This window comes from Cricetulus griseus, assembly GCF_003668045.3.
Source record: "Cricetulus griseus strain 17A/GY chromosome 1 unlocalized genomic scaffold, alternate assembly CriGri-PICRH-1.0 chr1_1, whole genome shotgun sequence".
Lineage (NCBI taxonomy): Eukaryota > Metazoa > Chordata > Mammalia > Rodentia > Cricetidae > Cricetulus > Cricetulus griseus.
The window spans coordinates 184,790,223-184,817,112 of NW_023276807.1; the positions used below are offsets into that span (position 1 = coordinate 184,790,223).

Sequence of the window (26,890 nt, forward strand, 5' to 3'; positions counted from 1 at the left end):
GAAACAATTGAAAAATTAGGTAGAAATGAAACACTCATCCAAAGAGAATTTCAAATGCTCAAAAAGATATAGAAAACCTTTTTTAAAAAGAAAATATCTCCAAGAACGAGTGTGCTTCTAGTCTTTTCTGAGACAAAGGCAACAGAGAAAGGAGAATGTAAAGTTAGAGAAGAGATGCGTGAACTAAACTTTTCATGAGCCCTGGGCTCTAGGCAAGGGACCAACAGTGCCAGTTCCCTCCCCTGGCCAGCTGAAGCTGCTCCTGTGGTGGGGGGGAAGGGATCTGATGGTCCTTGGCTGGCTTTAGCATCCCTGCCTTCAAGTAGTCTCCTTCTCTAAGGACACTTGAGTAGAAAAGAACATTTCCCTACATGTGAATACTCCACCACCAGTCGAGGGACACTGGGCCCTGCTTAGGGCAGCCAAAAGCCAGGCCAGCTGAGCCCTGATGGGCAGACACAGATGCAGGGAGAGCGACGCCAGGGACAGGGGGATCCAGCATGGTGACTCCCTCTGGAATGCTTGGCTACTAACCAGGCCCCTGGAGCAAGGATTACCCCAGCCCATGCCTGAGGATATCAGACAGGGCCAGGCACAGGGAAGGATAAGTACAAGTTGGCCGTGCTTTAGGGAGAAATATGTCACCAGGCAGCTCTAAAGACATGGCATTCCTGATGGCCTGCAGCTGGCACTAGCTGATCAGGCCCAGCCTCTCTTGGATGTCATTCTGGTGCCCTTGCTTACATGGTTATCATGCTCTGAACACTCCATACTGCCTGGCAGTGTCCCTTCTGTCTTTGAAGCCCCATCCTTCTGTGTGAGATTGGTAGCTGCTTTCCTCTACTCTGCCCCAAACTATTTGATGCAAGAAACAATTCCTTTTCCATAGATAGAATCATTTGGGGGTGTCCTTCTGTAGTGATTTCCTGCTATGGAGAGCATTTTATGGGATGACATACCACAGAGCAGCTTTACTATGAGATATCTTTTTCTGGGAATGTCCTATCAAAGGGTAGCCAGCTGTGGGACACAGGCAGTCCACTAGGACAGCATGGCACTGGAAACTTTACCCTGGATGTTTTCATCTATCTTTGAAGTGCTTCTAAAGCAAGATGGCCTGATAGATGGAGAGTAGTAAAAGTGGTGTGTGATTGAAGTGGAAGAATGGAATATTATAGTTGGATGGTGACGATAAGAATTGGGTGTTCAGGCTGGACGTTGGTGGTGCAAGCCTTTAATCCCAGCACTCGGGAGGCAGAGGCAGACGGATCTCTGTGAGTTCGAGGCCAGCCTGGTCTCCAGAGCGAGTGCCAGGATAGGCTCCAAAGCTACACAGAGAAACCCTGTCTCAAAAAACAAAAAACAAAAAACAAACAAAAAAATTGGGTGTTCATATTCTTTCAGCTTAAAGATTACTATCTTGAGTTATTAGAGATAGCACAGCCCAGCATAAAAAGGAAGACAGGTGGACTTTCTGCATAGCAGAAAGAGGCTTGTCTAGGGATGCATCATGTTTTTTTTTCTTCACTGGTGTGTGTGTGTGTGTGTGTGTGTGTGTGTGTGTGTGTGTGTGTGTGTGTGTGTGTGGACAAGAAGACAACTTTGGGTATTGTGCCTCAGAAGTCGTTCACCTTGTTTTTGGAGACAGGGTCTCTCATTGACCTGGAGCTCACGTATTCAGATAGGGTATCTGTCCAGAAAGCCCTCGAAATCCATCAGTCTCTGTCTTTCCAGCAATTGGGATTACAAGAAATTACCTACCCCTGTTTTTTAGCTGTGTGGCAGGACTCAAACTTAGGTCTTCATACTTGCACAGCAAACACTTAACTGACTGAGCCATCTCCCCAGTCTCTGTCAGTGTTTTCCACCTCTGCATTCAAGACAGCAACACACTTCTCTTACCGTGGGTTCCCTGTGATAACAATGGTTCTACGATGGCATCTGGAGAGTGGGCTTGGCAAATCAGTTGTGTTTTCTTGGCCATCCAGGCTTTCATTTCTCTATTGTTCTTGCCTGGCATTTGAGGTCCAGAAGAGGAATTTCTGGGTACAAGGTGAACAGTGGTTGAGAAGACACTGGAAATGGGGTGTAATGGCGCACACCTTTAATCCCAGCACTTGGGAGGAAGAGGCAGGTTGATCTCTATGAGTTCGAGGCCAGCCTGGTCTACAGTGTGAGTTCCAGGACAGTCAAGGCTACACAGAGAAACCTTGTCTCAGGGAGGAAAACAAAAGGAGACATCTGGGATGCAAAGGCTGGTGAATAGCAGTTGGCGAGGGAGAGTCCTTCTGGTCTTCTTGTCATCACCCACAGGGCACAGGACTAGCTTCTGGGACCAGTGATATGATTACAACAAAATCGTTCTTTTTCTGGGCACAATGACTGCAGGGCGTCTTGATGTGTGTTTAGTTCCCTTTAAGGAACCTGGCAGGAGACGTCCATCCTTTCCCAGAGCTCGACCAGAGACCCACACAGGCTTGGCACATGCAACATGGGGCTGTCCCCAGGTCATCTGGGATCACCTTCTAGGATGGTCCCCAGACCTTAACTGAAATCCAGCTTCTGGCAGTGTTAATAGCCAGTCTTATTCATTCGGTATAGACAGAGCCAGGAAGGTGGGTAGGATGTGGCCAGAGATGCCAAGAGAACTAACTGGTGGTCATGTAAGGGGACAAAGCCAAGAGACAGCCTCCAGCCATGGGCAATGGTGTGAGTGGTGTTCAGAGCCTCCTCTTTCCTATGATGATATGGCCTGTGTCACATTCCATTGGTATCATAGAGGGAGTTTCTACTGTCATAGGGTCAGCTCCTAAAATACTTTCATGCATAAGTACCACACACTAACAGATTGTCCCACCTTGCTTGTCTCCTCAATCAGTAACAATTTATAGTGGAGACAAAAATGAACACTTCCATGTGATATTATCAGAGACTGAGGCATTCCATTGGAAGTCATAGAAATTGAAAGTAGTCTCCTTTAGTGACAACTCACGAACTGTTTTTCAGAGTAGGGCTGCTGATGTCACTATGGCCATTCCATCAAACCACTCTAAATTATGTCACTAGACCTTCTGGAAGTTTGAATCTCAGATGATATTACTGTGCATAGGGTCACACTCAAAGTACTATTACTAAGGGGCTGCCATATAAAATTTGGTATTGTGTATGATGTCATTGAAAGTCCAATGTGAGCCACCATGGCTTTCCCTATATCCTGTAAAGTGTTTTCAGAGTAGAGTGTCAATGACATTCTATGTGATCAAAGATGGAGCCTCCAGACAAATATTTTTGGATGTCAGTGGGGCACACGAATTAGGAATTAGCTTCATAATTATACTTTTGCTTTCCAGAGGTATGCAGGTAGCCAGAGAGCCTTAAGCCTGACTCACTTCACGGCCTGCCTTGTTCTCACCCAAGCAGAGCTGATGGCTCTGGTAGTTTTCTGTGTACCTGTCCCTGGAAGCATGGAGCACCTAGTGCTTGGAAGCTTTTGTGGGGGGACATTTATGCTGTTCTTTGGTCTGGCAATGACTAGAATGACTGGGGCAGTGAGGTGCTAACTAAGTCTTCCCTCATTTCTCGGACTGGAAAGTTGACTTTGCAGAGTGCAGGAGTAACAGGTTAACTGGTACAATATATAGTCCCCAAATATCGATGGCCTAGCACAGTGGGAATTTATTCTTCACTTAGGAAGCCTGACATACCATCTCTGCTCCAGGTAGTGACTCTGGGATCCAAGTTCCTTCCAGTTAGCAACTTGGCTGTCCTCTCAAACCTATGCATTTAGTCAGTCAACAAGCAATGTGCAGTATTGTAGTGATGGTTGCTGGGGGAAGACCTGGCAGTGATGTGTGTTACTTCTATCAGCATTCCACTGGTCAGAGCTGGTACCTTGATGGCCATCAAAAAGTCCTAGGAAGTGGAAGCCATGTGAGGAAGAGCAAACAGGCTTGGTGAGCAGCCAGTGTTGCCATTGGGAATAAACAGCATAATGGATATCTGTTGGCTGCTACAGGTGATCCTTCCCTGACTCACCCCTTCTTCTGTTGTTAACTAGATCACTCCAGGCAGCAAGGCAGCCCAGTCCCAGCTCAGCCAAGGAGACCTCGTGGTGGCCATTGATGGCGTCAACACAGACACTATGACCCACCTGGAGGCCCAGAACAAGATCAAATCTGCCAGCTACAACCTGAGCCTCACCCTGCAGAAGTAGGTGGAAGCCCGCCAGAGAAGGGGATGCAGGTTTGGTGTAGGCCTGTGATGAGGACAAAAGAGAGATTGTCCTCAGCATTTTCATGGGCCTAGCCCTATACTACAGAATTGTATAGGAAGGATGGGCTGGAATTATTGTCAAGCTACCATTGCCTTGCTTTATGGAAGTGGATTAGACCGAGGGCATGGCCACAGTCCCACAGGTATAAGGAGGGCTGGACCTGGAAATCCTGCTTCCCCTTTCCTCAGGCAGACCTACTCTCACCCCATGCAGAAGAGGCCCATGAGTGCAGACATGAAAACCCCTGGGGCTATGAATCCTTACCTTGTCAAGCCCAGCGCCACCCTTAGGGGACCTAGTGCATGAGCTGATGTGCATTTGGGCCCTGTGACTCCACTGCCCAGTTCTCGGTCTCCCCCAGGAGCTTTTGGCCAGGTACAAATGTCCTCACTGGGTCTTGTTGCTGGTTTCTCTAGGTCCAAGCGTCCTATTGCCATCTCCACGACAGCACCCCCGATCCAGTCCCCACTGCCAGTGATCCCCCACCAGAAGGTAGGTGCTGACCACTTTAGTGGGGTCCACTTATCCATGGTTCCTGGATAAACTTGCCTGCCTGCCCCTGCCCCTACTGACCCTTAGGAGAAGTGTTTGAGCCCCCTTACCTATGGCACACCGAGTTGTGGGGATGTCTACCTGGGTCCAAGATACCAACCCAGGCCCAGTAGCTGTTCTGAGAAGAAATCAGTTTGGAAAAAGTATGCTGAGAAGAGGGCCAACATTCTATTCAGACAGGAAACAGGCACTGTCTAGAGGGCCCTGATCCTCATTTTCTGGGGACACTGAGACTAGAGTTGCTGCAAAGAGGCCCCATGTTGAGTCAGCCATCTCAGGAGACACCCCTGGGTGTGAAGGGCTCTTACTGGCCCTCAGAGTTTCTCCTCCACACACAGTTTCTTCCAGTTTCTAAGTGTCTACCCATCCCTCACAGCTACAGAACCCTCTGTCCATTAGGAAGGCTAGTTATAGTCTTAGAGGCTAGCACAGGAGTGGTGAGGAGCAGTAGAGACTGGGGCCCCAAATCTCACCACTAGATCCAGAGTCCTTCTCAAATCTTCTCTAAGCATCTGAACCCTATGCCCAACCCACACTTGGGAAGGCTGGTCCAAGTGCCTAACATAAACTTGGGAAGGCCTACCCATAGCTCCTCTACCCACTCTCTCACTACAACTGTAGACTGACTACAGTCTATCCATGGGGAGATTGGACAGTAGGTGAGATGGGAAGAAGAGACTCATGGGGGGGGTCATAGACTGGATTGATTGGGGAGCTGGACAGAGAGCTGCTGGGAGAAACTGCTAAGGTAGACAGAGATGGCCAAATAGCCCAGTTGCTTCCTTAGGTTCCCCTCTGTACCTCCACCCCAGAAGTCAGTCAGCCCTGGCTATGAAGGGTCTTCTCTAGGTTGGGTCAGTAAATCAGGAGGCTTGTCTGCACTCACAGGGTACCCATTCAAAGGGAAAAGGGGCCAACAGACAGGATAGTGGTACCTAACTCTCCTCTGAGCCCTGCGTCCTCCTTCTTAGCCTCCGGGGCAGGCCTGGCTTTCTGGGAGGGACGTTGCATTCTATCCAGATGGATGCCAGCCTCTAGACCAGGAACCACAGGTTTCTCTCCTCCGCTCCTCTTGCAGAGGGCCTTCCTTTGTAGTGTCCCATCTGGGTGCTTCATGCAGCAGCTGCAGACTATGGGCGGTGGGCTACAGGTGCTCACACTAACACATCTGTTTCAAGTCCATGCAGAAACACAGCCATGTGTGTCCTCTAACCACTGTCTTCTCTCTCCCCTGCATGGTGCTGCCCTATGTCAGGACCCCGCTCTGGACACGAACGGCAGCCTGGCGACTCCCAGCCCCAGCCCTGAGGCGAGGGCCAGCCCAGGCACCCCGGGCACCATGGAGTTCGGGGACACCTTTAGCTCCTCCTTCTCCCAGACCTCTGTCTGCACCCCACACATGGAGGCCCCGGAGTCTGTCCTTCCTCAGGGCAGCCCAGTGGCTAAGACCAGCCCAGAGGGTGCACAGGGCTCAGTCAGCCCCAAAGTTCTGCCAGGCCCCAGGCAACCAAGGCAATATAACAACCCCATTGGCCTGTACTCAGCAGAGACTCTGAGGGAGATGGCTCAGATGTATCAGATGAGCCTTCGAGGAAAGGCCTCAGGTGCTGGACTCCTAGGAGGGTAGGTAAAGGGTACACTGCTGTCTTGTATGGAGCCACCTGGGTCATCGGTACTCACTACAACAGCCTGGTCAGTTGGTCAGGGGAGGAACAGGCCTCACCACAGCCAGCCCTGCACACATGATAGTATCAGCTGATAGCAACACCAGCAGGGATCCCACTGACATTAGCTGTCAGCCAGACACATCACTGTTTTGTATGACCACTCTGGAGTGGCATGTCATCTTTTTGCAGAAATAGAAACTGAGGCTCAGAAAAGGTTGAGCTGAGGTTCGGATGTCCAGTTACTATGTGGCTGAGCTAAACCTGCATGCAGGAGACTCTGACTCCCCAGATTTTCACCCCAGGCCACACCTCATCCCACTGCCTTTGGGAACTAAAGGTCTAAAAGAAAGACTAGCCCCCACATCCCTGGGGTCCCTAGGCAAGAACAAGGAAGAGTTAGAAAAAGAGAGTAAGTTCTCAGCTGGGCAGTGGTGGCAGAAGTAGGCAGATCTGTGAGTTCATGGCCAGCCTGGTCTACAAAGTTTGTTCCAGGACAGCCAGAGCTATTCAGAGACCTTTTTTTAGAAGGAAGGAAGGAAGGAAGGAAGGAAGGAAGGAAGGAAGGAAGGAAGGAAAAAAGGAAGGAAGGAAGGAAGGAAGGAAGGAAGGAAGGGAGGAAGGAAAAAACTCTCTAAGGATGAGAGTGGTGTAGGAAGGCTACCTGGAGGAGGGATCGACAGAAGTGCCCATGGAGAGACTGGGCAATGGTATGAGGGGAGGAGATTTGCAGGACTGACCCAGGCTAGGATGGATTGCAATGAAGTAGAACTCTGTGGAGAAAGGGGTCGTGGGAAACAACAACCCACCTCTGGTCCCCACGGTCTAGCTAGTAAGACTCCAAGGGAGTAGGAGTTGAAGGAGCATGGAGCCAGGTTACTGGAAGGGTAGAAAGGAGGGATCCACATATGAGCACGTATCAGCTGTCAGGTCTCTCTTCCCTCCTGTCTCACGGTGACTCTGCTACTGTCCTGTACAATGGGTGTTCTTATCTCTAGGCACTAAAGGCACAGCCAGCTGAATTGAGGCGTTGTAGCCCAGTGTCTCAGTAAGAGGAATCACATGGTTGTCTTCAGTTACTGGTAGGATAAAGACAATGGCACTTGTCACACACTCACTACATACTCATTGCCTAGAGTCTTCCAGATGAAAGTCAAGAGTCAACAACATAGGAGTCCCATCAGCGTGGCCGCAGCCACACCCTCCTCTGTTCTTCTGTGTCCACTAGGCTAGAGCTCTCTAGTTTCTCAACTTCCCTAGCTCCTGGAATCTGAGCAAGGCCAGTATCTAGCACATCATGGCTTCCCTAAGCAAAGGTTTTCCCAGCAAAGAAGCAGAAAATTCTAGGAATGGCAGAATAAAGATGGCCTCCTTTTCCTACCTCTGATGGGTAGGTAGGTCTTCTTGGTCCCTTCTGGACCCACCCCAGGCAAGAAAATTTCCTTCTTGTTGACTGGGACCCCTGGAAGTCCCACTTGCAGTGAGTGATAGCAACATCTCCATGGCTGAGCTCTTACTCTGAGCTGGGAACTGGCTCTTTTCTTATTAATTTAGTTTATGTGTATGGGTGTTTTGCCTGCATGCATATCTAAGAGACTGTCTTATCCTCTTGGACTAGAATTACAGAGAGTAATGAGCTGCCATGTGGGTGCTGAGAATCAAACACAGGTCCTCTGGAAGAGCAGCCAGTGCTCTTAACTGCTGAGCCATCTCTCCAGCCCCATAGGAACTGGCTTTGTTAATAACTTCAGGAGTGGGCATTGATTTCCTTCACCTTACAAGTCAGATACATGATGCATGCCTTTAATCCCAGCACTTGGGAGGCAGAGGCAGGCAGATCTCTGTGATTTTGAGACCAGCCTGGTCTACAAGAACTAGTTCCAGGTCAACCTCCAAAGCCACAGAGAAACCCTGTCTTGAGAAAAAAACAAACAAACAAACAAACAAACAAAAAATATGTGTGAAAGATATGTGTGAAACCGACCCAACCCTGATCATATAGCCAGTAAGAGGCAGACAGAACTAGCACTCGAGCTGCCCAATTCTATCTTAACTTGAGATGAAACAGAAAAAGCTAGGAGATCAGGGGTCCTGTCCCTACTCCCCCACACATACCTCTTGACTCTCAGGTGCCAGTTCTTTGGTGCAGATGCTGTCCAGAAGTCTACTTGGTAAATGTAGGAATTATCACTTGATAACTGGAGAAGCAGGATCCAACAGTACCCTCAATGGGAAGGGGGGCCTGAGGAGAAGTGAGCTTGGTGTTTCATTCAAAATAAAACCTGATGCTGTTGGTGCTGACAGTTGTAGGTGGAAAGAGCTGAGGCCTCCGCTGGGCTGAGGCCCCCCACTTTGCTAAGTGTCTAACTGCTTGAAATCAACAGGGCTAGCCGTTCTCCATGTCCATCTATTGCATGCATCCTGTGCTGAAGGCTTAGACCGGGTGGGGGGTACAATTACTTGGTATAACCCATCTGTGGGGTAGAAACCCTCACCTCCTCTTTTTTTTATGTTGTTGTTTTTGTTTTTCGAGACAGGGTTTCTCTGTGTAGCTTTGGCACTCACTCTGGAGACCAGGCTGGCCTCGAACTCACAGAGATCTTCCTGCCTCTGCCTCCCCAGTGCTGGGATTAAAGGCGTATGCCACCAACGCCCAGCTGTATATTTTTATTTTAATTTTATTTTTATATGTGAGGGTGTTTCGTCTGCGTGTGTATCTGTGTCCAACCAGAAGAAGGTGTCAGATCCCCTAGAACTGGAGTTACAGATGACTGTGAGCTGCCACATGGGTGCTGGGAATCAAACTCTGATTACAGGGCAGCTGGTGCTCTTAACCATGGTTCCATCTTCTCTGGTGCCCCCACTTCCTTCTTATGAATAGGGATGAGATGGAGGAACTTGCCCAGAGTCATAATGTTGAGAAGATTCAAGGTTAGGAATTGACCTCTGACCTGTAACGCTTCAAAAGGAAGCTCCTTCCTTGCTCTCCTCTGAGCATCTTGTGATGTGATTCTTGGCAACTGGATCTCTGGGGAGGCGTGGAGGGGAACCAGTGGAGAACAAGGACAGAAAGGCCCAATAAATCCACCGGCCCACTGCTCCTCTGAAAGGCAGCCTTCAGTGGCCCCACAGAGCAAGGGCTCCTGAGCAGGCACAGCATCCTGTTGCCTCCTTCTGAGATCTGAGTCTTAGACCCTCTCTGAGCTGTGTGTACTGCAGACATCCAAGCCTTGGGATGGAGCAAGAACCTTGGGGGGTGGGGTATTAGTGCCAAAGAAGGAGTTGGCTACCGCACAGGGCAGGAGCAACCCCCACCCAATCAGGTCAACACTGCCCTCTGCAGGGGACACTGGGCTAGCTGGTCATCACAAGGGCTGACCCTGCAGCTGTCAGCACTGGCCAAACATGGAGAAGAAATGGCAAAGCCAAGCTGGTCTTTTCCTAATATAGATCCACTTGTGGCTATTTTGAGCATGGAAGGACAGGAGGAATTTTATCAGCTCTGAGACAGTAGGGGACCTGGGCCTGAGTAGATATAGCACTGGATCTCTGGGGTGGAAAGTTCTTGGCTTCCCAGGACCCTGGTTGTGGGGTGACCAGGTCCAGGATAACTGAGGTTCTCTCTTCCAGAGTTCGTAGTGAACAAATCTAGGAAAGCAGATGTATTTGGAGACAATGTCCACTCCCCTCCATACTCTCATCTGGAGTGTCAGACAGGGCCACGGGGTCTGCCATCACAGGCAATCTACATTTAAAGCATCAGACAATACTTCCCCAAAGAAGGTCATATCCAAGAGTCTCATTGTCCTATCAGAGTGAGGACAGTGTCCCTCGGTGCTGCTTATGCCAGGTGGCCCCTGTTGAGGGCTTTCCTGCATGAGCCTTGGACATGCACTCTTCCTGGGCCTCCTCCTGCCTCATTGCTGGCCCACAAGGCCTTTGGAGCAGTCACTGGAGACTGAGTCAACCTCCTATTCCCTGCTCCAGGAGGAGTGACTAGGGCTGCCTGCTTGTTCTTTGGGAGAGAGAATAGGGCCCAGGGGCCATGGGTAACCCTGTGGCACACACAACAGCACTGCAATGTCTCCGTGGGGCATGAATGCATAAGCTGTCCCTATAAACAGGGCTAAGCTGTGGCTTTTCACATTTGGAGAATCTAGCCAGAAGGAAGTTGGGGCCTCAGGCCTTCTTGAAACAGCCACAGTAGTCATGTGTCTATCTCAGCTCTCTCTTCAGAGTCTACAGCCAGGTTATACATATGTGATTCACATACCTATATAGCAGTTCCTAGACATACAAGAAATCCCTTCCCCCTGGCAAAGCTGGGAGTGCTGGGGCCCACCATAGAGAGAGTCCTGGTACCTCCCACCAAAACCAATGGTTCTAGCGACTCTGATCCCTCGTTCTATGCTCTCTCTTCCTCAATTCTTACTCCTCAGCCTGAGGTTTTGCCAGTCCAGCCTCCTTCATGACCTGAAGATGGTCCCCACATCCATGCTTCCCCAGTAGAAGTCTCACTCTGACTGCTCTATCTTCTTTGCTTTTTCTCTCCTTCCAGGTGGTAGCCAATTCTCCAGCCAAGTTAGTATCCAAGGACAGCATGTGTGTGTGTCCCTGTGTGCCATTCCAGCATGCACCTGCCATCTGTTAGATGTGGATGGTGTGTGCCTGTCGGCATGTGTACATATTCGCATGTGTGAGTGGGGGTGCATTGTGCCCTGGATGAGCCTGCACGGGTGTTTGCTGGAGTATGGAGGGAAACCATTGCAAGGGATGGGTATCTATGTGATGGTCTCCATTTTGCTCTCCATTTCCCACTCCAGCAGCTTAAGGCTTGCAGGTTAACTCAGGAGTGGGGGTGGGAGTGCTGCACTGTCACTGGCCTGTGTGGGTCTGAAGACTTTTCTGTCCCACTGGGACCCCTGAGAAGGACTACACATGATTTTATCTCTGCTTGAGCATGCATCTACCTGTTAAAGGAAAGAACCTGGATGGGTAGAGGCTGGCAAGCTACAGCATGCTGGACTGAGGGGGAGGGGCTGGGCAGCCTGAGCCATCCTCCAAGGAACAAGTACATGCATGGAAAGATCTGGAAGACCAGAGTCCCAGGCCACAGAGGAATGACCAGCAGGATAAGCCCCTTCGTGGAAAAACTTTGCTAGAACCTCAGCATCTCCAAGTTTGCCCAGTGTGACCGCTTTTCGCCTTTGGAACATTCTAGACTCTGCTTGTGTGGCTGCCTCTTCTGTCACATGGCCCAGCTTCTGTCCTCTTCCCGAGTCCCACTCCCCCAAAACCTCTTGTGTCTGCTTCTCCATCCTGCTGTGTGTGGTGGGAGTGTGCACCACACCTGGTACCCCTGCAGACTGTAAGAGGGAGTTCAGGCTGAAGTGGAGCCTGAAAGTTTACTGGGAGAGTTGATTTGGGTGGACATGAAAGATCTTCTGCACAGGGTCGTGGGTGGTGCCAAGAATTTTCCTGGCTACACCCAGGCAGCCCACAGTGGGGGAACTTGGGTAACTTACTTGGGTCAAGACCTCAGCTTTGGGGGATCTCTCTCTCCACATTCCCACCAGCACCCTGACCTTGATTTCCCATGTAATCATCATCACCTGTTGCCCTCTCTCCTCCTCTTCCCTCCTCCACCCCCTACCTTTCCTGCCTGCCCTCCTCAGCGCCGACTACCAGGAACGCTTCAACCCCAGTGCCCTGAAGGACTCAGCCCTGTCCACCCACAAGCCCATTGAGGTGAAGGGCTTGGGCGGCAAGGCTACCATCATCCACGCGCAGTACAACACCCCAATCAGCATGTACTCGCAGGATGCCATCATGGATGCCATTGCTGGGCAGGCCCAGGCCCAGGGCAGTGACTTCAGTGGGTAAGCGCCTCCCAACATCACATGCCTACCTGCGGAGGGTACCGAGCCCTAACAGGACCAGCTTTCTTCTCTCATCTACCGCCTCCTGGGTTCAGGCCCCTGGAGAGGGTGGACCAGTCTTCACCAGGGACTTCAAGGATGTGTTGCCCTCTCTCTCTTCAGAGTCTGCCCTGTGCTCAGCTGTAGGAGAAATGGCAAAACGCAGAATGTTCTGTTTCATCAAAGGGATTGTCAGACTTAGCATTTCCTGGGCTTCATGAGAGGGTCTGGTTAGAGATTTCTGCTGTGTTTTAAAGGAGCACAATAGACTCCCAGGGCCTCTTATAACTAAAGCCACCCTGGGGTGGGGGAAACAGTCTTATTCCCCTAGTGATGGGTATGCATCCAGCACTTGGTGAGTTTGTTATTGGAAGAGGCCTCGGGCCAGCTATCCAAGGTACTATTGGCAGTCAACCTCATGATGGGCACTTCTCCTCTTTGCCCCAGGAAGCTTGGCTTCAGAGTAGTGGGGTTTAAAATGTTCTTGGTTCCTGGGATTGGTTTATTAGCTTGGTTGGGGAATTTGAGGGTGGACCAGGGACAGAACTGATAGAAACTTAGATGAAACTTGTACTATTCAAGTGTCAACAGAACATCCTCTCTTCTTCTATCTTCTCCTCACCCCCCATTTCTATCTTGTCTTTTTCTTTCCCTGTATATCTCTCATCTCTCTGTATCTCTGTCTCTTTTCTCCTCTCTATTGTTGTTTCTTGTTTTTATCTGTCTCTCATCTGTTTACATACTCACACACACACTCATGCATATGCACACACATGGTGATGGGGGTGACGGGAGCAGGTCATTACTTTATGCTTGGGAATGTCATAGTGTAGAGCTTACCTCTCTAGGCAACATATTATCCCTGGATCAGAAATTCCCAGCAACTCAGGAGAAAAAGTCTAAGGGGGCATTAAACTTTTTTCTGTAACTATAAAAGCAGATACGGTAAGAGGGACACAGAAATGTCCCAGGCAGTTTCCATGGGACAAAGACAAGCACGTGTGGTCATGGTGTATTTGCAGAGGCCAGAGGATAAGGCATCCAGCTACCTAAGCTACACGTCCTGACCTCGGCTCAAAGAGGCACTACTTGCTATTGACCACCAGGGGGCGGAGGTTGTCCATTTTGCAATCATTAGTCCGAACCTGCAGAGTTCATGACAGCAGGAAGCGCTTTGCAGACATCTGGGCTGTGTTGATTTACTTAAGTCACTCATTCAAAGAAAAAAAAAAATGACCTGAATTTTTTTTAAAACAACCATTAGCTCATGTATACCCAGAAAAACAGGTCTGCCTGACTAAATCCAAAGGCCAATGGGATTTCCTGTTAACATTTGTCACATGGTACTTGGTGTGTCCTTAAAAGTAGGATGAAGTACTCATTTCACTGTATTTTCTGCCCACTGGGAAAGCTTCTATTATTTGATTTTTGCTATCAGGGTACCTGTGACTTGGAGAATACGGTGCTCTGTCGATTAATCTAGCTGTCTTCACCTGTTCCCTTCCCTTCCCTGCCTCTCCTGTTGCTAGCGTGCCTGGAAAGGGTCAACCTTTCCCCTTCCTTTTAACTCAAGCGCGCTGAGCTGACGCTGCTATGGCGCAGTGAGGAACCCTCCTGGCCATAATGTGTTCCGTTTCTGCTGTTAATTTCCACGGTTCTTTCCTCACTGACAGTTTTCTTTTTCTCTCTTTCTTCTTCCTTCATCCATCCCACGCCCCTAACTCATTTCTGGTCCTAACCCCGCTCTCTTGTGTGCGCTGCCCCTCTGCTATCCCATGATGGACACGCACTCGCACTCGCGGCTGGGTTACCTTCTGCTTGGCAGGGCGTCGCCGCTGGCGTAAGTAGACCCGCAGTGTCTGTCTTGTCATCTGTCTAGTTGCAGGATGGTGTGTGGGCTTGGTGGGATGTGTCTGAGAACAAGTGGTCAGCCCATGCGCTCTGTCCACCTTTTCCCTCACATCTACCTCTCAGCCACACGACATCCTCTGCAGCCTACACAGGCAGTTGCTTGTCTTTTGGAGACCACCTATGTCAATGTGGCTATGGAAATCTAGTCGTGGCACTCACAGTGTGCCCAGCCTGAGGCTTCATTCCTGCCTTCTCCTGGCCATGCTTTGGTGAGGTTTTCCCAGTCTTTCCTAGCTTCCCTGGGACATGGCACTCTTGGGGGGTCAGAATGCACATTGGGCTACTATTCCATGCCAGAAGGTGACAAAGCCAAAGGCTACTCTTTTGGGAAGCCAGTCCCCAGAACCTGCGAGAACCAAAAAGATCTGGTTGTTCCCAAAGACCTCAGGAACCCTTAGAATCTTTCCTATACAAGAAACGGCTTTCTGCATGAAGAACAAGAACCCAGTCTTTGCTTGTGGAACAGCCGTGAGCCTCTCCCTGGATGGACCCCAGAGAACTGATCACAATCACAATCTAGCTCTCTAGGGAAGTGGCAGGAGGGCCACCACCCTCTATCCTTTTTCTGTCTGTGCTTTCATAACTCACCCTGAGAAGAGCCTAAGGAACCAATCCTGGGAAACTAGGCCGATTCTATCCAGCTCCTTGTAAAAGTCAAAGACTTGTGCACCAGGGGGATCCTGTCTCAGCTAGCTAGTGCCCACTGGGGCAGATGGAGTCAGGCAGCAGGGTGTGAGCTAAGACATACCCCAACTGGGCTGTTCTCCATGTGGTCAGAGTATCTAATCTGTGTAGTCCCTGGTAGCCAGACGTGGCCTTTGAGCCTCTTGATCATAAAATACCTGATAGAAAGGACAGTGGGCCAGTCAGGAAAGGTGGTACATAATCTCAGTACTCAGGAGAATGGAGCATGCTACATAACAAGACTTTGCTTCCAAGGAACAAAAAGAACACTGGGCTAAGGGCTGGACCACCTAAGTCATCGTTCAGTGTTGCCCCTGTCCACTATAGCCTGGCACTGGTCAGCTGACCTCTCTGAACCTCAGTTTCAACATCTATTAGAGGAAAGGACTAGCCAGCAGGCTGTTACTGCCATAGGCCTGGGCTGAGCACCTCTGACATCTGAGGTTTCTGGGCAACACAGATCCACAGTCTGATCTATAAAACTCTGGTCAGGTGGAAATTCTAGCACCTGAGAGGCTCTAGGATCCCTGCTGGCTTTGATCTGCAGTTGAAATTTTCATTCAGTTAAGAATTTTGAGCACCTACTATGTTTCAGACCCTCGGAGTTTAAGGGAATATCAGCAGGTTCCCCTCAAAAGACCATATTGCTTTTCGGGAGAGACCAGGCCTGCAGCCTATTCCAAACCCTGCCTCTGTCCCCAGCTATAGCCCCCACTGTCCATGCAGATCATGCCAGTGCCGAGCAAAATTTCCCGCTTTGTTTCTCATAACACTTTGTAGCCAGGCTGTCTCCTGCAGCTGAGCCAGAAGCCCCAGGCATCTTCCAGCAACAAGGCACTGGCAGCTCCCTGTCTGGATCTGTGGGTGTGAGGAGGCCATTGGATAGGTCCTGAGCAGGCCTCCAGGTCCCTCAGGCAGGCTGTTCTCAACATCCCCCCTGCAGAGCTGGCTCAGGGAAGCCAAAAGCACTACAAGGAGAACTACCTCCTCCTTCCCTAAAGGGACTCCAGCATGTGGGGTGGGAACCTGTTCAGGCCCAAGGTTAGCACTGGAATGGGGCCAACTAGAAGGATAGAAACCTCATGAGCAAGAAGATCCACTGTCCAACTGGGCCTTCCCTGACCTCTGAACCCCTGAGCACCGAAATCCCAGGCGTCTCAGCTCTTCTGATAATAGTGGGTGAAAACAGTGGGTACAGGTGTGGGGGAGGGACACAGTGGTGGGGGGGGTCTGAGTTCCAGCCTGGCCTCCACCCACACCCTTTTCTGCCCTACAGGAGCCTCCCTGTGAAAGACTTGGCTGTGGACAGCGCCTCTCCGGTATACCAGGCTGTGATAAAAAACCAAAGCAAGCCAGAAGATGAGGCTGATGAGTGGGCCCGCCGGTCCTCCAACCTGCAGTCCCGCTCCTTCCGCATCCTGGCCCAGATGACAGGGACAGAATACAGTGAGTGGAAGAGTTGACGTGGGCCTGGGGGAAAGGGTGAGACAGAGTGGCCCTGGCCCCTGCCATCTTAAAGCCCATCCAAGCTGAGGAGTCAAGCCACCTGCCCTTGATGATTAACTAACATCGATGGAGAGTTGTTAGCTAGGAAAGAGCCTCTGGGTTCCTAGGCGGGCCTTCCGTTTTAACCCCTAACTCCAAACATGAGCAGAAGCCTTGTCACACAGTTTCCAGCAAGATGATGGCTCATGACTAGGAGATGAGGACCTGCAGGCCTTCTTGGACCACTCCCTCCCAGGGCCCTGTGTCCTCTCAGCTCCCCCTGGCAGAGGCCTGGCATGCACACTCTCATGGACACCACTGACAAGACGGTGCAGGAAGTGTTCAGGGCCTGGCTGATTCCTGGGGACTTAACTGTCCTCAAAGCTCTAGTGGACTTTCTTCCTATGTTCACTGTGAGTCCTCCTGATCAACTTCTTTTTCCCACAGTGCAAGACCCTGACGAAGAAGCTCTGCGGAGGTCAAGGTAGGTGCCTAGACTTGGGTTCCATGGCCTTGCCTTCTAACCTCATCCCTCCCCTGGTAGCTCCCAGGCCATATGACTCATGGAAAGAACCTTTCATGTTCATGTATTTGAAAAGCTCAGCCCTTAAAGGGCTCCAGCAGATGCAGGTTTGGGTGGCTTTCCCAGGTCAGTGGGGTAGACAAAGGTGTGAGGAACCTAGGCTCTCCTGGCTCCCTTCCTGGGCAGGGGCAGGGCTGCTTTGGCCTTCGCTGGGCTTTGGAGAATGAGGGCATCTCTCCCTGTAAGGGCAGTGAGCCAACACCTCACCTGCACACTCATCTTTGGGCTTGTCCCCTGTGAGTCTGAAGGCTTGGCACTCTGAGCAGGCACACAGAGGGCCAGGCTAAGCATGCATACCTGACCGCTAGATTCACCGGCCCGTGCATACACTGAGGAACCAGTTTTATAAACTGCTCAAGGTGTAACAGCTGCTGCAGGGAAGTACAAGCCCTCGGCACAAGGAGGGGCTTGTATAGGGCTAGGCATCTCAGGGCATGGTCTCCTGGTCAGTGGCAAGTCTGTGGCCATCACCACTTGCCTACTGCCTGTGCCCTGTTGGAAGCTGTAGCCCTGGGCATGAATGGGGCATGGCTGTGTTGAAACCCACTGGAACCTGTCAGGGCCTTCCATGGTGAGGCATGGGGCCTGTGTGATTATCTGTCTGCACCTGGTAGTGAGGATGTCATCTGCATGTTCTTCTTGGACAGTCTGTCTGGGGCCAGTGAGACCTGTGATGGCCTCTCTGGGAGGGTCTGGGACTCCAAGGCATGTTCTACCCTGAGCCAAGCTTTCTGTACTTGCTAATCACACATGGTGGCCACAGAACTCGAGAAGAGTAGGGTTCTGGGGCCAGCTGGTACTCCATGTGCATTTGATTGTTGAACTTGTATTTTTGCCAACCCGAGCTGCTCCCACTTTTTGGCTGGGAGTGTGCTCCTCCCAGCCCTGTTAAGGGTGGTATGTAGTTCCGGAAATGTGTTTAACCTCTTAGCTCCTCGGGTGCACCAAATAGCACCAACTATGATGATGCTGCGTCTAGCTCAGATGTGGAGAGGCAGCTGTGGAGAACCAGCTGTTTTATGTGTACTGAGGTCTCAGCTCTCCATTCCTCCTGTGCTCTGCTGTCCCTCCATGCTGTTTCTGTGTTTTTCCCATCCTCTTCATTGAAGCCACCCACAGAGATGTCCCAGGGAGCAATGACTCAATAGAGGGGTCTTTGTGTCACCTCCCTGACACAGTAAACAGCTTACACCCCAAGTTCTTTCTATCAGGAAGTCAACTGGAGGCTTTTTTCTCTCCTCTACAAGACACAGCATCCTTCCTTCATGGCCTCTGTCACCTCTTCTGTCACTTTATGCTCTTCTTCTGTCCAGTATGCACACTAGTCATGCCCAGCTGATGCCTCGTCATCATCAGCCATTCATGCTTAGAAGGAAAGGGGTGTCAGTAGAAGGAGGTCAGATCTGTTCCCTGAAACATTAGCAGGCACTGCCATAGAGTTTCCTCAGAAGAAAATCTGGCAAGAGATTCCCAAGAAGAGGCTTTCTTTAGCCTGCTTCCTTCCTCAACCCCAGGCCATCCCTCTCAGGGTTCCAGATTGTTTCAGAAGACCCCGCCCCTGCCCCAGTCCAGAACCAGAGGGTGCAAGCCTCTTGATTCTGTCTCTCTCTTTTCCTGGCTTTAATTTGTTGAGGATTGCTCTCATAGGCAGAGGCTTCCATGTCTCCAAATCCCAGCAGCCCAGGGCTCTGGTGTAGAGGCTGTACATGCCCTAGTTCCATTATGCTCAGGAATAAAGTGCCAAGTAAGTCTGCAGTCACTGGGGCCCTAGGCTCACTCACTCAAGTGGCCATGTGAGCAGAAGAAAGCACATTTGTCCCTCATGTACTGCCTTCAGACTGCTAAGGGGACTTGCTTCTCGGTGGTCAGAGCCACACCCTGACTCCAGAGTTAGAGGCTGAGCCCCAGGGCCTGCTGATCCATCCTGTGGGCTGATGACAGCTCCCACCCTGCTTGTTTGGCCTCCCACACTGGCCCCAAGTATTCTGGCATGCTGGCAAGTCTGAAAGCCACAGCTGGAGACACTGGGACATCCAAGCACCACAGTCTATGCAGACCCGGAAGGCCTCCTCCCTGTCTTTTGCTCTCCCCTCAATCTCCCCTCTCAGTGCATGCCTCTTCTTGTCTTTTTTTTTTTTTTTTTTTGGCTAGCCAGGAATTTCCCCACAGTATCAAACAGAGTAGGTTTGCTAGATTCATAGAGGTTCTAGAATTGTCCTTCACTTTATCATTGAGCACTGATGACAAACTGTCATTGAGCCTCAGTGGGCTCTGTTTATATTGGAAATTCACTGGCCATGTCTCATTTCTCAACTCCTTTGTCTCTATGAGATGACCGTGAGTGCTTGCAGGGCTGTGTGGGCCTTGCCACAGGGCCTTTGCTCATACTTCTTTCACCCATTCACCCTAACCCTAGAGAGGTGGATATGTGGCAGGGGGAACGGCTCAGCACTTAGATGGTAGTTTCACTGTTGAACTTCTGTGTGGCTTTGAATTACTTGTGTGGACATCTCTGAGCCTCTTGGTGTAATGCAAAGGTTGGATCAGGCCAGTGTTTTACAACTATGTTAGCAACCAGAAGCTCCCACTTTTGTGCAACAATCTTATAGAGTTCCAAGGTGCTGGGTTCAAGGATTAGGGTGAGAGTGTGCCAGGTCATACAGATGGGAGAGTGGACCTCTGTGAACACAGTGATGTGGGGATGCAAGGATCATGACCTGGTGATTGTGACTATGCGTAACTGTAAGACCAGCTGTGCCTAACATCAGTCTCTCTGGTTCATGCATGCTGGCAGCTCATTTTTAAATTGGACTTTTCATTTGAGGTAACTGCTAATTTACTTGCAGTTGTAAGAAATAACAGAGATGCTGGGCAGTAGTGGCACTTGCTTTGAATCCCAGCACTCAGGAGGCAGAGGCTGGTGGATCTCTGAGTTGACACCAGCCTGGTCTATACAGTGAGTTCCAGAATAGCCAGAACTACACAGAGAAACCCTGTCTAAAGCAAAAACAAACAACGGAAAGAAGGAAGGAAGGAAGGTAGGAAGGAAGGAAGGAAGGAAGGAAGGAAGGAAGGAAGGAAGCAAGGAAGGAAGGGGAGATTCCTTGCCTTTTCCCATTTCCATTTCCACTGACAAAGTCTTGTATCATAGCACAATGTCACACTGATAATGATGACATCACTTCAATCCCAAACACAGGCTGAACCACACCTAAGACTGTCCCACATGTCTCCATACAGCCACACACACATACACCTGCCCACCCCCTTACCAGTGATCAGCAATGGAATCATATAGTATATGACCATTTTAGGGTTGTTTTTTCTATTAGCAGGATTCCTTTGGACTTTATCTAAGTTGTTGAGTGAACCAGTACGAATTCACACATACTGTACCTCACCCCCTCCACACACACACACCCTGATTCCAAAATCCAAAGTGCCTCAAACCCAAAACATTTCTGAGCACCATGAACACCAAAGGTGGAAAATTTTACCTTTGACCTCATGTCAAAACAGATTCTAAGCCAGGTGCATGCTTTTAATCCCAGCACTTGGGGAAGCAGAGGCAGGAGGATCTCTGTGAGTTTAAGGCCAGCCTTCTCTACATAGAGTTCCAGAGCAGCTACATAGAGAGACCTTGTCTCAAAAAGAAAACCAGAAACAATGGACACAGATACCAGGCTTGGGCGTAGCTCAGTGGCAGAGGACTTGTCTACATGCATGAGACCCTGGGTGCAATCTTCAGGACAAGAGCAGTGGTGGGAGCAAAACACAGGTCTCATAAAAATATTACATTCAAGTTGTGTAGGAAGTGCAATGTAAATGAATTTTATGTCAGGTACCCAAGATATAATATTTGCAAATATTCCAAAATCATCCAAAATCCAAAACAGTTCTGTCCCGTGCATTTTGGATCAAGGTTATTCCAGCCTGTAGTTCATTTGTTCCTTTTTACTGTTAAGTAGTATCCCATGATGTGGACATAGCAGTTAGATTTTGATTTTTGTTTTTACCTAGTTAGTAAATATTCACAGTGCTACCTCTGGATGACAATGCCAGCACTACATTTTTTTTTTTAACTGTGTCTCAGTTCAGGTTGAGTGCACTGTGTTTATGGTTATATGTGGTCCCTGCCACGGCACCTCTGCTATGGAGGTGTTAGAAGCCCTTCTGCCAGGAGGGTTGGGATCCCAGCATCATTGGCTGGCCTTTCCCTGCTGCCCCCTCTCCCTATTACATTCTGGCCACTGGGTGTCTATACTGCACCTTCACCCGGGCAACAATAGGTTGGGCCTCCCAGGGGCCCCACTGACAGGAAATAGCAGGTCCTGCTCCTTTGTGTCTTCGGCAGTGAGTATGCGTGTGTGCTTGTGAACTGGGTAGGCCTGAGCTATTCTCAGGCCTGGGCCTGCAGGAACCCAGGGTATTATGTGAAGGCTTCTTTCTGGAGATGGTGAAGGTGAGGAATGCCAGGCAGTACAGGTTGGTGACAGGCCTAATCACTAGTCCTCATCATAGAAGTTAAGTGTCCCTTCTTGGTGCCCAGCTAGAGGACAGAGACTGTTCCTGACCTGCCTGCCTGTTTAGTTCAGTTCCAAGAGCCCACAGCCAAAGCAGCTCTGCCCAGCCGTAGCCACATGGGCCAGGGAGCCCGCCTCCCTTTGCCCACTCTGCCCATTGGCCCTCTAACCAGGCCCCTATTCTATACCTCTCCTTCTGAGCAAGGCAGGGACTTCAGTCCCTCCATTTTGTCCCAGAACTTTTGTCCCAGACCTTTTGCCCCATCCAACCCAAGCCTGCCCTCTGGAGAATAAGTACCCCAAGGATGGCATTGTTCATCCCCACCCCTCCCTCTGTCCCAGCTTCAGGCAGGGAAATAGTGGACATGTCCCCTAACCCCTCTCTTTCTCCCTCCCTTTCTCTTTCTCTTTCTCTGTCTCTGTCTCTGTTTCTCTCTCTCTGTCTCTGTCTCTGTGCCACAGGGAAAGGTTTGAAACGGAACGTAACAGCCCACGTTTTGCCAAATTGCGCAACTGGCACCATGGCCTGTCGGCCCAAATCCTTAATGTTAAAAGCTAAAAGGCTGCCTGGATTCCCCTGGCCCAAGGCAGGCTGGACCCCCGCCCCTCCCCCCACAGATCTGGCATGTGAGCCCCATGGTGATGCTTGATAATAAACGACTGTGCGGGGGACACCTCTGGTAGCCAACAATAGCACTCCTGCTCTTTGCCCATCCCAGAGTTGGCAGCTGGGGCCAGTGCCGGGCACTCAGCACCTCCTTCCTACCTCTCCAATCCCCAGTCCAGTGTGACCATTTCAGGTCCCACAAGCAGAGCCTCTGAACACCCCTTCTGCAAACCCTTAGCTGTAGTCCAGAGAGGACACAGCAGGCTTTGCTGGCCTAACACTAATAAACAATGGAAATAGAATGGCCACTGCTCATTTGCCCACCCCCCTCAGCACCTGGCCTGATACTCACCTGGAACACGTTGGCTGCAGATCAGGGTCCTGGGTGGGCACCCTCCTCTCTGTACCTGTGTGCTGGCTTCATAGTTCTTTCTCGTGTACATACAAGCATGCTTATTTTGAAATAAAGAGGATTTGAAATGAACAAACCAAGCCCCAATCATGCTGTGCCTGTGTGTGTGCCCTGCACCCCACCTTGGGAGGGCCTTCAAGGACAGTGTCTAGGACAGAGAGGCAGGGATAGTATCCAGCAGGTGAGGACCAGTGTAGCTCTGCTCACTGCTGCTTTCCTATAACCCATGCTACGGATGCCAGGGTGAGGGATCCACACAGAGTGGTCTGCCTGTCCCAGGGCAATGTGGATGGGGCTACCCCAGGATTGTGGCTTCTCCTTCTACACTCAGCTATGACTGACAGGTGGTGCCATCTTCCCTCACCATCAGGAAAAAAAGCCTTTCACCCACGCCATCCATACTCATGTTCAGCATTGTTTGGGTAGTCTGAGAAGTACTCCAATAGGCACACCTAGACAATGGGGCAGTTTACAGGAAAGCCCAGAAGATGGAGGTGGGAGTTATGACAGGGAAATGGAAGGACCTAGCCTTGATGACAGGAGTGTAGGGGAAGGCTGGGTCTTGCTCTTGGCCCACCTGTGGCCTTGTGCTGTTCTGCAGTATTTAGCCAAGCTAATCAGAGAAGCCTTGGCTGAAAAATTCCAGTCCCCTCCAGCAGGCTTGTTTCAAAACCAACATTCCACCTACCTGCCCAGCAAGTGACCTGGTTCCTCGATACATGAATCATAGGCTAAGAACATAAGGACAATGGCATTGGCAAAATGAAGGAAATGAAGGAGGTACAGAGGACCAACCCTCAAGATGCCCTACCTCCTCTGAGGCTTGATGGCCAAACCCTCTTCCCACCCCCGCTGTCTGAAAATACTTTCTCTCTGACAAGCTTACCCAGAATGGCCAGCCAGGGAAGCTGCTCACTCCTCTCCACCCCTGAGATGTTCTCCCTAATCTCTCTACTAGTCTGTTCTCCTTAGCCTCCCACCCCTTCCTTCTTCTAACAGCCTGATGCCAGGGGCAGGGCAAGTTCAAACAATCATCATCCTGACTGGGGGTACACCTGGGGAGGACAATCGACATCCACCTTCATCTAGATGAACTGGAACTCACCCATATTTAGACTGATGACTTGCAAGGCCCAAGAGCAGGTTGTAGGGTAGGAGGTGGCCAGACACAGAGAGGTAGTAGTGGTCCCAGGCAGTGGTATACTGTGGATGGGAAAGGACCTGAGGCTATCACTCCAAGTTGTTGGACTCAAAATTTCTGATCACCAGTCCCGAGACTGTTAGCGCTCCCTTGGAGCCGATTAGTTAAAGCACTAAAGTGTTCTTATTTGCTTTCTAACATCCTGGTGTCTCTCAGCTCCTCTAGGCCACTGTGAGCAGCACCTTGTACAGTTCCAGATCAAGGGCCCACATAGTAAATAGAGCTCTCCTCACTTAGCACCCTATGTCTGTGAGGGAGGCTCCTGACTACCATCAATGTTAACAGACTCAGAAAGGGACAATGTAACTGTAACCACAATACAAAGTTGATATTGTGTACTCCAGAGGGAGGAGTCCCTCTAACTGGAGGGTGAAATGAGGCTTCCTGGAAGAGGTTAGTGTTCTTGGTCTTGAGGGATGGGGTATGTATAGATAGGGCCTCTGGGCAGGCTGGGTTTTATTTATTTATTTATTTATTTATTTATTTATTTATTTATTTATTATGTCCTCACTGTTTCATCTTTATGGCAGAAGAGGACATCAGATCTCACTACAGATGGTTGTGAGCCACCATGTGGTTGCTGGGAATTGAACTCTGGATCTCTAGAAGAGCAGCCAGTGCTCTTAACTGCTGAGTCACCTCTCCAGCCTCTGGGCAGACTGTTTAATCTGAGGGTACAGAGATGCTGAGGCAAAGAAAGGCATGGGAGATCCCAGTATGATCATTTTGACCAGGATGAATGGACTGCAGAGAAGGTCATAAAGAGCTGGGACCCAGATACAGAGTTCCAGGCTATGGGGTTTGGAATATATTTTGAGGACAAAGAGGAATGGGCAAAGTTTGCAGGGCACTGTTCCCACTGCAGCTGATAAGCAGCATTCACAAAGACAATGGTGCAATGGGAGCCCTGGCTTTGTTACAAAGTGGCAGGCTGAACTCCCCTAAGCTATTATCACCAGGATGAAAGATAGAATGTGGACCAGGGGGATGGCAGCATAAACAATTTTATGACCAATACCTGAATGGTATTCTCTCATCATCCAGTCAACAGAAATCATCATACTTCACTGCCTTAGCTAACAGGAAGCACTGACATGTTAATCATGGCAAATTCCTTTCACACCACAGGGACCAATCATAGTACACCATCACCAACAACTCCAGTCTGAGTCCAGTGACCACAAATCCCAAGACCTGTCACCTCCACTAGTCTCAACTCACTCTGTTCCAGACATACCACAGTCATCAACCACAACATAAGCAGAACTCCAATTCCCACCACCAAGGACCAGCACACAGAGTGAAGGCAAGGGTCCACCCTGATACCTCCCAGATAGAGTAAAACACAGGCTGTAAGAGGGACTATAGCTAGACAGTGCTATCTGGTCACACTCTCCCTTAGGAAGCCAAGAGCCTCTGAGTCTAGTTTTCTTGGGTTTTATTTTAACGAGGTGTTTAAACCGAATTACGGGTAAGGGGGTAGAGTATACCTAGCACATACATAAGGCCCTGAGTTCTAGACCCAACATCCAAAAATTTTTTAAAAATTAAAAAAAGGAATCTGAATCTATGATGAAGTCAGGAAGCAGCTGTGGGATTGTAGACCAAGCCGGGTGATCTCATGGGCACTCTTTTTAAGGACTAAAGTCAAGGCTATGTAAGTCCTCTACAATGCTTGCTTGCTGGTACCTGCTTTTTGGAATTTCTGGAGACTCATGGATCTTCATGCAGAAACTGACCTGGAACAAGAACTCAGGATCCTTCGGGATGTGCTTTGATGTCTCTTCTCCCCTCTCTAGACCCTGGTGACTGCAGAGAGTGGTCCTAGATAGGATGCACTCAGCAAGAACTGAGAGTAGCAGGGGCATATGTACCCATGCACCCCTGATGGTGACCTTTGTCCCAGCCCTATGGTCAGTGATGAAATTTTCTGGGGCCTACATCCAGCTTCAAGTTCATTGCCTGAAATCCAGGGTTCATTTGGAACTATTGCGAGGGAAAGCTGCAGATACGCTGGGCTGGTAGCACACTGGAACAAAGGGAACAGACAGCCAATGTCTTTCTTTACCCAGCCTGGACATTTCTATCACTCTCATCCTGTGAAGGGTCTTCAGTTTCCAGTAGTCCACTGGAATTGTGGGATGGAACCAGGGAGAGGCACAGTGGTCTATGTCATCTTAAGCCTTCCCATACTTGGGCATCCTGTGAGGAGGCCTCAAATGGCCAGCTTAGCAGGGTTCAAGGTCTACAGTTTCTCTGGGGTAGCCACACAATCAGCACAGCTCTCAGGAGCAAGGCGTCTCACAGAGGATGGGCAAGCAGCTTCATAGAAGAGTCAAGGACAGCACTGCCCAATGCCTCCTCTCTGACAGCTATGCCATAAAAGTCCTGGGCAGGACGTAGTTAACACCCTTGTCTGTTTGAATGTGCTCTTTGCTCTGGGATAGCCAGCCCACACTTTACTACTTCTCCAGCTCTACTCCTTGTATTCAGTTTTGTACCCTTTTCCTTTTTCACTGGATGGAGATCAGTTAGGAGATGCTTTGGTAAGCATCTTGTGGCTTCCTTGCATTCCTATCTGGGACCAACAGAGATATCTAACAACTTGCTGATCCATGTGTGTGGTCCAAAGACCAACCACATCATCACTACCAGGGAACTTGCTAGAAATTAGACTCAACTCCACTCAAAACTCAACAAACTAGAAGCTTCTGTGTGATATTTTCTGCTTTTTTTGTTTTGAGACAGGGTCTTATGATATAGCCCAAGTTGTCCTGGAATTCACTGTATGCAACCCAGGCTGGCCTCAAACTCACAAAGCCTCCCAAATGCTGGGATAGCCGGTGTGTACCACCTAGCTATGTGATGTTTCACCAGAGAGGCAATGTCCCTCAACCCCAGGTTCCTTGACTTCAGGGACCTATAACCCTAATCATCCATGGAGGCTGAGAGGATCAGGGGAAAGAATGGGCTAACACTGGCACTGTGGAGCGCTTGGAAGAGGGAAGTGGTGACGTTACTTGGGCCCAGTAAGAATCTGCCTTTGATCAGAGACAGATTCTACTTGGCTGAGCATA

The 26,890-nt window shown here is 50.0% G+C and overlaps 1 protein-coding gene across 1 annotated transcript in view; it reads left to right on the forward strand.

The window, feature by feature from the left end:
- The window catches only part of Ldb3 (LIM domain binding 3), a 62,612-nt gene that overhangs the window by 4,985 nt on the left and 30,737 nt on the right, over positions 1–26,890 (forward strand). The window contains exons 2-8 of the mRNA XM_035453067.1: positions 4,058–4,209; positions 4,690–4,765; positions 11,048–11,070; positions 12,165–12,368; positions 14,233–14,247; positions 16,279–16,448; positions 16,935–16,971. Of these exons, the coding sequence (XP_035308958.1) occupies positions 4,058–4,209; positions 4,690–4,765; positions 11,048–11,070; positions 12,165–12,368; positions 14,233–14,247; positions 16,279–16,448; positions 16,935–16,971 (677 nt within the window). The remainder of the gene's footprint in view (positions 1–4,057; positions 4,210–4,689; positions 4,766–11,047; positions 11,071–12,164; positions 12,369–14,232; positions 14,248–16,278; positions 16,449–16,934; positions 16,972–26,890) is intronic.